This window comes from Lasiosphaeria miniovina (genome assembly GCF_030549165.1).
Source record: "Lasiosphaeria miniovina strain SMH2392-1A chromosome Unknown B0T26scaffold_1, whole genome shotgun sequence".
In the NCBI taxonomy this organism is placed as follows: domain Eukaryota; kingdom Fungi; phylum Ascomycota; class Sordariomycetes; order Sordariales; family Lasiosphaeriaceae; genus Lasiosphaeria; species Lasiosphaeria miniovina.
Genome location: NW_026848220.1, coordinates 4,346,411 through 4,355,744, shown reverse-complemented (window position 1 = coordinate 4,355,744; position 9,334 = coordinate 4,346,411). Strand labels below are relative to the sequence as shown.

At 55.7% G+C, this 9,334-nt stretch overlaps 1 protein-coding gene across 1 annotated transcript; it reads left to right on the top strand.

The window, feature by feature from the left end:
• Positions 1 to 1,546: 1,546 nt before the first annotated feature.
• Positions 1,547 to 3,662, top strand: B0T26DRAFT_635538 (uncharacterized protein; the record flags this gene model as incomplete). The annotated part of the gene is made up of 3 exons (XM_060436732.1): positions 1,547 to 1,942; positions 1,969 to 2,982; positions 3,063 to 3,662. The coding sequence occupies 3 exons, from the start codon at positions 1,547 to 1,549 to the stop codon at positions 3,660 to 3,662; spliced, it is 2,010 nt and encodes a 669-aa protein (XP_060303071.1).
• Between the last annotated feature and the right edge of the window lie 5,672 nt (positions 3,663 to 9,334).

Below are 9,334 nucleotides of genomic sequence, written 5' to 3'. Positions count from 1 at the left end.
TCCCCTGCCCCGGCGTGACTGGCAGGCTTTATTACTGGGGAGTCCTTTACAGTAGCTCGAGTGGGTGCAGATCTCGTCTTACTGCCTTCAGCCCAGTTCGGCACCGTTGCGATCCAGTGGAGAGACCCCTCGCTCCACCGGGACTAGGTACTACGGTATCTATCCCTCGGGTACCCTGTGTGGATTTACATCCATACACGCTGAGGATGTTCGTTTTGCCCCCTCAACCCCCCCTGCCCCCAGCTGCCAGTTACGTTGAACCAGGAACTATCATTCTGTGTTCTGTCCGTCCCGCTCTGCTTCTGCTAGCGGCGGTCGGCTGTCTTGCTCTGCACATCGGTCAGCCACCAACTCGCTCCCTCCCTAATACCTTGCACAGTAGGCTAGGCGTGACGGCCCCATCCGCGGGCGTTGAAAGCCTCGCCCGTCGACGTGCAGATTTGCCCTAGTCTCGTCAGAGGTACGGAGTCAGGTAGGTATACTACGGAGAGATGGGAACATTTCATGGTCGACGCTTGACGGAACATGAAGAAAGCCTTGGCCAGTTGTCGACCGCCTTGGTTTGTCGGCCGCCAGCTGTCGGCCGTCGCAATTTGGATGGACAGTCAGTCATATACTCTCTCCACTCTCCCTCTTTTGCCCAGTCTCGTCTCGTTCATCTCTGCCCCATCAATGATGGCTGCTAGCATGGCAGATTCGAAGCCGTGCTGTCCGTCTTGCATTGGAACGAGCTGTGACTTTGTCCGGCACTGTTGTAGCGCACAGTCTCCAGGCACAGTTTGGGCGCTAACTTGTGCATGTCGAGGAGGAGGCATGTACCCAGGTACCTACCGTGACCACCCCATGGCAAAGCGAGAGTTGAGTCGAGTCGAGTCGGGCAGGGGTGTGCGCGGCGCGACCACCCCTGTCCTGCCCTGTCCACCCTACCCTGGCATGCCCAGGCTTATCCTGGACCTGCAAGTCCAGGATTGAGCAAAAGGGGGCTTTGGCTTGTATGCACTTATGGGGGCGGTCGACCAGCCCAGCACCTGGGAAGAAGACACTCACACCACACCCTCCATGGCGCACCACACCGCACGCACCGCACCATGGATGGCCGCGCCGGGACCTGGGGGAGCTATGTACCTACTATGCTTGAAAGCAGATGCAGCCCCACCACCCGGGTCCCTTTCACACGCCCACGCCCCAAGCTCCATCTCCATTCTCACTGATATACAAAGATCCCCTACGTCTCGAGTAAGGTAAGCCTCCTCCTCCTTATGCTACCATTCTCCTCCCTCGCCGCCGCCGCCGCATCTCACGACCCACGACCCTAAGATCCACGACCCACTGCCCGCCGCTCGCCTCGCCGGCCCAAGTCGGACTATTAAGGTCAGACCTGCCCTAATTCTCACCCGTCCTGGCTTCGCGACCGCAAGAGAAGGCTTCATATCTGTCTCCGTTCTCCCCCGCGTGCTCTTGCTGGTCTAGAAGCTCGCCCTGCCCTTTTGCCCAGAAACTTCTCTTAATCAGACTGTGTGAAATCTTGACGAGGACACAAGTTAAAATGGACTCAGACAGGAAGGAAGAACAGCCTGCGTCGCCAGTAGTCGAACCCGCGTCGCCGCTGATCGACTTGCCCTTGCTCCGAGAAGGCGACTTGATCCGAGAGGAACTCCTCCAAGACGACGGGCTCGGCTCGGACTGGGAGGACAGCAGCACTGCAACCAGTCCTATCAAGCCATTTAAACGCCTGCGTATTCACGTCGACATGACCAGCTCCCAGTACCTCACACCAGGTGCGCATCACCACAGCGAGCGTCTCCAGGCGAACGGGTTGCCCACCTGCTCAAGCGGCCCGCCCACGGGTGCTTACACGTCTGCTGCCGACTTAGACCCATTCAGCGCTGTATGTAGCCAACTCCAACTCTCTGCTCGTCCCTTTGGGGCGAGCATGCCAGTAGTGGCCTTTGCTCACTGTTCCAACAGGCCTCGGGAGTGTCTTCATTTAACTACCCAGCAGCCGCAGACGCGTCGCTCCTGACGCCGGTGTCAAGTGCCGGCAGCCCGCCCTTACAGCAGCAGCAGAGGCCGGCCGTGAAGCCCTTGCGCGGATACCACTCCTCGCAGACGGCCACGGCCGCCGACACCCAGATGCCCACCCCTCCCAACACGTCCAAAATGTATTACGGCTACGAGATGAACTCTAACAGCCAAAGCTCCTCCCCAATGACAACAGTGCATCCCCAGGTAACAGAGGGGGGCCACTTCGACATGACTCCCTATATCGCCCAGTCCCCCGTTGGCACCCACAACCCGTCCTCCCCCAAGATCGAGGTCCCGCCGCCAATTGACCCTTACCTCGGGCACTTCACCGTCTCGGGTGGCAACGAGGCCGATGTGGCTCACCACTCGTTCCACGACTACCACGCATTTTCCAATGTCGAAGTCGACCACAGCTCCGGATACCCGTTCCGGCAGACACCGCACGTATCCGTCAGCGGGCCGCACATGCACCACCGCATGCCCTCTAACGGGGGCCAGGCGCCCATCCTAACCCAGCCACACCCGTCCCAGTTCAGGCCGCAAACAACACCGCGGGTCGGCGGGATTGAAGACCTCCGAGACCCTTCTATGCTCATGGGCGCATACCCGCCCCACACATCTCTCAGTCCCGGAAGGAGAGTGCAGCCGCGCAAGAAGCCCACACCGGCACGGAAGCCAGCGCGCACACCCAAATCAACCCCGAATGTGGGTTCGTCCGACGGCCAGGGGGTCAGCGACGAGGATAGGGAAGAGCTCACGCTGCGGGAAGACGCGCCCGAGGACGACAAGTACCTATTCCAGCTCCGGAAGGAGTTCATTTCGGAAAAGGGCAAGGGGATGTGGGAGGAGATGAAGGCCAGGTACTCGGAGAAGCACCAGGGCAACTGGGAGAAGGCAGCCCTGCAGATGAAGGTCTCACGCGCAGTGGCAAAATTTGGCGTGTGGCCAAAACGAGAGGTATGGAAGAGCCCCCCCCCCCCCCCCCCCCCCCCTTGCGACTTTGCTCCCATTTCGTGCTGACAAGAGATTTTCTTCAGATCGAACGACTCAAGGAGGCCCACAGGTATTACGAAGACAAGCGATACCAACTCATCCTCGCCCGCATGAAGGAAAACGGCGGCTGCAGAGTGTGGGACTGGAAGCCGCAACATGTCGAGGCCATGCTCGTCAAATTGGGCATGGAAGAGCCGACAGTCGACGAAAAGACGGGAACCCGGCGCCGCAAGAACAAGGCAGCCCGCCGGCGCGCCGGCTCACAAAACGGCCACCACCACGCATCCAACGTCATGAACGACTGGTCCAACGGCCTCGGCCTGCACCCCGCTTTCCAAGGCCACCCACACCACGTTGCGGCCGCCCGGCAGGCGTCGTTCGACATGATGAGCGACGACGCCAGTATCGCGCCGACATTCTCGTCGGAGCAGGAGAACGAATACCTCGACCATATCTTCCAAAAGCAGGCCAAGGTCGAGCACAGCCTAAGCCCCGAAATCATGGAGCTCTCATACGAAGACGACGGGGGCAGCCGCCCGCCAACTCGGGACCTCAACCATCAGCACAGCGAGCGCGTCGCCCGGCAAGCCTGCGAGCAGATGATGCAGCAGCAAACAAGTGTAGAACCCTTCGCCGCGCAATGACAGCCGACTCAACACAACACAGGCTCTGGCACCTCAATGGCGCGATAATATTCTGTATTTTTCTCATTTATGACTTTTTTCATCTTTTCTTGTTTTCTCTTCCGACGACGCCATGTCAAAAACCAAAAGATGGAAAAATGTAATGCCCAAGCGGCAGATGAACCCTTTTGTCTTTACTCCTTATTGTTCACTTCCACTTTGGGTCACTTTTTTTTTACAGTTTTTTTTTACGGGAGTTCCGGAAGGTGCACACTTGGGGTGTTTGTGCTTTTGGTGTTTGGAAATACCTAAGGTAGCAGGTACCGTACCTTGCCTACCTTGATGGCTCATTCTTTTTTTTTTTGGGGGGGGGGGTTCCTTCTTTTCTGGGGGTCTAGGCTTATTCGCATGGGAAAGAAACCCTGGAAACCTGTACTCCCGATGGGCCAGGTACCTTTTTTCTTGGTTCACGGACAGTCGCTTTTTACACTACATCCATGGGGAGGTGTGTACCTAGGTACCCAAAAGGTACTAGATACCGTACTCGATAGCTTTTGATAGACGAGGAGCTTTTGACAAAAAGAATTGTACATGTCCATCGAATACCCACACAGATCCATGCATACCTACTTGCCTTACATTTGCGCGCCTTTCGCCCCTGTTTCTGCACAATGCAAAAGGCAACCACGTTGACTGTTCTCGCGAGTTGACGTTGCGTGCTTCATACAGTGTGGTCCGAGTATCCGAGTTCACTGTGCAGATCCGGAGGGTGGTGCATCTCGAATCAACCTCTCACGGCCAGATTCTGGGCCTCGGCTGCCTGTGGGCTCTCTCACTTGCTCGCTCGGCTGAGTTGCCCATTCTCGAAGAACTGGGCCGGCATGCAGGCCGGCTAGCAGGCTGGCAGGCAAAGCGGGAGGCTGTTTCGTTTCCGACTCCCTTCGGCAGTCAGTCAGTCAGTCTCAGTCAGTCGGTGGGTGTAAGGTATTCTCTTGCTTGTATCCGCAGTTATATGCAACAATGGGGGTGGGCGGATATTGACCGTTAGACATGTGAGTAAGAACGGATCTCTCTTTTGCTTTTTTAGGCTTCTGAGCATTTGGTCTTTGCATGCAGGCAATTACCCTAAGAAAAAACGCTCGGATTATGGAATAGCAAAAAGACCTGCAGCCTGCAGGTAAGGTAATGTACTTCGTAAGGTAGGGCCAGCTACAAAGCGAGCTCTCTCTACCCGGGCTGATGGCTTGCTTGCTGGCTGTGCCTGAACATGCGGGAAAGGAACGAGTCCAATCAAGCCCACCGTACTGAATCAAGAAACATTCGGCCCCCCGCCCTCCTCTTTTATTCTTGCATTGTTTGCTGATAATAGAATAATAGCATGGATCTCGTGTCATGGTCTTTGTCTCTGTCTGACTGACTCCATCTCGTTTCTCCTCTCGTAATTTCTCTCTTCCAAGCCTTTTTGTGATTATTCCCGACTCGCTGTGGCTTGCTGCTGCCTTGGATTGTAGGTGGGAACTTCTACCGCTTCGGCGTCTTATTACCTAGAACAGTGCTCCGTACGGGTCGGGTACACTAAGATTTTTGAAACCGCGGGGATTGGGATTATTTGGCAGCTTACGCTCCGGCGGGACCTGACAGGAAAGAAGATTGGGGGGGGGCTCGGATCATGGCACATCACATGCTGAGGTGGAACTTGGACATATCGCTGTACAGCGCATACGCTGTACGGGGATAGGCAATTGTAAGTTATTTGGAAGATCAACCACACCCCCTTCCGTCCATCCCATCTTGTTGCCCATCCGCCGAGGGCAAAGCCAAGCTCAGAAACGAGCATCGGAAACCGAAGTGCGCGAGCGAGCGCGCAACCTGAAGCAGCCACCCAGCCCTATCTCGAGCCCCTCCATTTAAGCGCGAACGGCGCGCAATTGGGGGGAAGGGGAAGGCGAAGGCGAAGGCTTCCGCCCCCAGAGCCGAGACTGGAAACTGGAGACTGGAGACCAATGGGTTGGTATCGGACTTTTGGAACATGCACATCACCTTCGTCATCCATCCATCGGTCCCCCATGCCCGGCCCCATTCCCCGTCTCCATCCCCAGGGCACGCCCAGAGATTTGGATCGAGAACACAGCAGGAACGAAAGTTTGGTAGAAAAACGGAAGGCACGGATAGCAGGACAGTCTCCGTGAGATGTTCATCTCGGTCCCGACCGACTCTTTGATCAAAAAAGGCACCCGCTTACTCACTCAGGAGTTTGGAAATCAGCGCCGCGGCGTGCCGTGGAGATGAAATTCGTGGTGTGATGAAGTGCAATTCCGCCGAAAGCATCCACTGTTACAAGTACGAAGGAAGTACCGCCTGGGGGACGAGGATTAGGAGGGGGTGTGTGGGGAACGCTGGAAAGAAACAGCAACACTGCCCCCCGACCTTGACACCCCCGGCCCGCCGCCTCCCCCCTCCCGGTCATGGATGAGGACGGGCCCCTAGAGCGGTCCCTGCTTCCCATCCCTCACGGCCGGCTGTTAGGTTGCCAGATATTATTTCCTCCTGGTTACGTAGTGCATCGGTCGCACTGCAGAACGAGAGAGGGAACCGTGGGAATGGGAGAACCATGGAACAAGCGAAAAAACCGGGCTGATGAGGCACATAGCGATTGATTCCACAAGCTGTGCCGCCCCGAGGGAAGGGGGAAGGGAGCGGAAGGAAGCAGGGCAGCGCGAGGGAGAGAGACACGCAGAGAGAGCCTCACCTTAATCATAAATTTAGCCAGGCACATAGAACCTACATACATGGACACACGATACGGTACCCTGACCTAGAATGTTTTTCCCGCACCCGTCGCGCGTTTACCTGTTTCTGTTTTGTCTTTCCTCATCATCCCGACGGATGATATACCTACAGCACACAAGATCACGGCGTGGCGTGGGTACGCCGCAAGGAACCACAATAAAAACTCCGTCCCCTACCTGTCTAGTTCCAGTTCTACATACCCCCAAACTTGGGAAGAAACACGCGTAAAAGACGAAATTAACACGCGCATACTCACACGCACACACAAGGCTCAGAGAGACACACCGCGGGAGAGGCAAGGAAACGCCCGGCATTTTTAGGGAGTCAGCGAGCGGCGGCGCCGCTGTGCGCGGTCCGCAGTGAGAGGCCAAAAAATGTAATACATTTTAGCTTGCTCGTTTCCGAGGCCGGCCTGCACACCCGCGCATGTCGCGCCGCCGCGCGTATTGTAAATCCGATGGGCTGCAAAAAAAAAAAAAAAAAAAAACTAAACTTGTAACAGAGAGGCTTTTTTAGTCATTGGTTCCCAAGTTCCTTCACGGTCTTTTTTTGGCCGCCGCCAGCCACGGCTTCAGGTTAACAAGGTTAGGTAACCTGGGCTGTTCTCAGGAAACAAGAGTTTCTTGCCCCCTTCACAACTGTTCCTTGTGTTCCTCGATAGCTACCTATTAACAAGAGTGGGGAGAATGCGCGCCTAGTAAAACATGAAAAATGATCCTTTTTGTTTTTTTCCTTTTGTTTCCCTGGGTCTCGGCGTCTTCCTTCGGCCCGTTTGTACGCTCGCTCTCCCATCCCTTAGTGGACATGGTAACATGCGAACAGTGGGAGTGGGATCGGCAGAGCCGACAAAACCCCACGCACTTGCGGCACCGCTCTAGCTTAGTGGCATGCAAGAGCCTGCGGGGATGATGCATCTACGCAGTATTGATCCATCCATGGATGCGGCGGTGGTCGACGGATGCCGGGGCGGAGTTGCGAGCGACGGGGAGATGGTTAGGATGCTCAAGACGAAAGACACAAGACACCTGTTGCGGGTCTAAGTGTCTAGCTCACGTGAATAAACCAGTGATTTCCCGGGCCCCACCTGCAAGTTTGTTTCTGGTAGGTGTGTGCTCAGGTGCTGTAACTTTACGGCTCTGTTTCGGGGCTCGGGGTCGTTGCCGTTGAGCCCTACCAAGCCCAAGGAGCCAGGGGTGCTCCCGTTCACAATAAGCGCCACATCCGCGGCCTTGGTGCCCCGAGCTTCCATTGCCGCCCCACGATTTGCCTTCCCATTCTTTGTTGGCTTCGAGTTTGCGGGACAGATGGCTGTATCCTTCTCTAGTCACGGATCCTTTTTCTCGCTTCTTCTCTTGTCCCTATTGCGCGATTCCCACGTGTGCCTATTTGACTAGCGTGCGCCAAAGAGGAAGGCAGGCAGCCGAGAGGAAGCTTGGGACCGACCCTTTCCCCATTCTGGGAAACGTGGGAACGAAAAGACGGCTCCCGGGACGCTACAGCTCGTACTCCGTGCCTGAGTCCAGACCCCTTAGCTCTATATGGCGTAAGGTAATCTTCAAAGATGCCAGAACCGCCAGAGGCCGTATTCCGACCCGTATTCCGACCCGTATTCCGGGGTGTCGCGCCTAGCCCCCCTCCACCCCACCGGCGCCGCGCTCGGCAAACCAGGCCCCATTTCCATTGCATTAAGGTACAGATACATAGCGACGGTATCCATTACGCTTGGCTTTAATCATCGGCAACTGACAAATACCTGCCTCAGATGCTACTTGGATCTCACCTCCTCTATCCGCTCTATTCTTTCTTGCGCTGGCCTCCTTGATACACCAATTTGACGCTATCTAGAAGAGCATTTCCGCCAAGCTGTAACTGGAAGCTGGCAAAGGGGCGCAAATGGAAGGCTGCTAGGGCGTGATACGGAATGTTCCGTACCCCTGGAAGAGAACCGGTCAGCTGCTGACTGCTGCCCTAAAATCCTCTCATCGGCTCGGGCAGGATTTTTCTACCAAGGTTACGTACACATTTAGTCACTTTCGGTTATAACTATCTTCGTCTTTCAAGGGGCTATTTGGGGAAAAGGGGACCAGACTGGGATGAGCTGGGCCGGTGACCGGCTGCTCTGTATGAACGGATACATACATACCTGCCTAGGCGCATACCACATCTCTGGACGTGTGTGTCTGTGCTCAGGCAAGGGCAGGGAGACAGAGGGGAGAGGAATGCTGCCGGAGCTCACTCCGGGCAGTCGCGCGTAAACAGGCTCTCTCCACTGTGGTCGCGACCCCGCAGGGCGCCAAGTCACGGCAGCTTTGCCATGCCACAGTCACAGTGTCTTCCTTCCCCTAGCTACTATATACTAGTAATCTATCTGCCTTACCTACGTATGGTATGGTATTGGTAGTTGGGCGCTTCTGGGTGCAACGAATGCCCTGTATATGGGACGATGAACGCTGCATTGGGCCGAGGGACGGCATCAGGGCCGGGGCGATGCGGCACTAACGGCGTTGATCCTTGTATCAAACTCATTGAACAACCCGTCAGCACTATCGCGGATTTCATATCTCGGTCTAGCGGAAATGGAGGCAGTCGACACTGAAAGGGGGAGAGGATGAATGACTAAAACGCTGATTGTAACTTGGATTGTTGCACGCACGGATGTGAGCATCCTTAGGTCGTTTCCAGGTCTTTTGTCGCAATTTGTGATGCTGCCTCGACTTTGTATACACAAATTCAGCATTCAGCCCGTTGTACTTAGTACCAAGATTAGAGTGTAAAGACGGACGGCTTTACTGGCGGATGCGCTAGGCAATTGACCTGGTATGGGATGGCAAGGCAGCCCGGGTCAGGCACGTATCTACTACGTATTTACCGTAGCATGCACTTAATCTAATCCTTGGATGGGC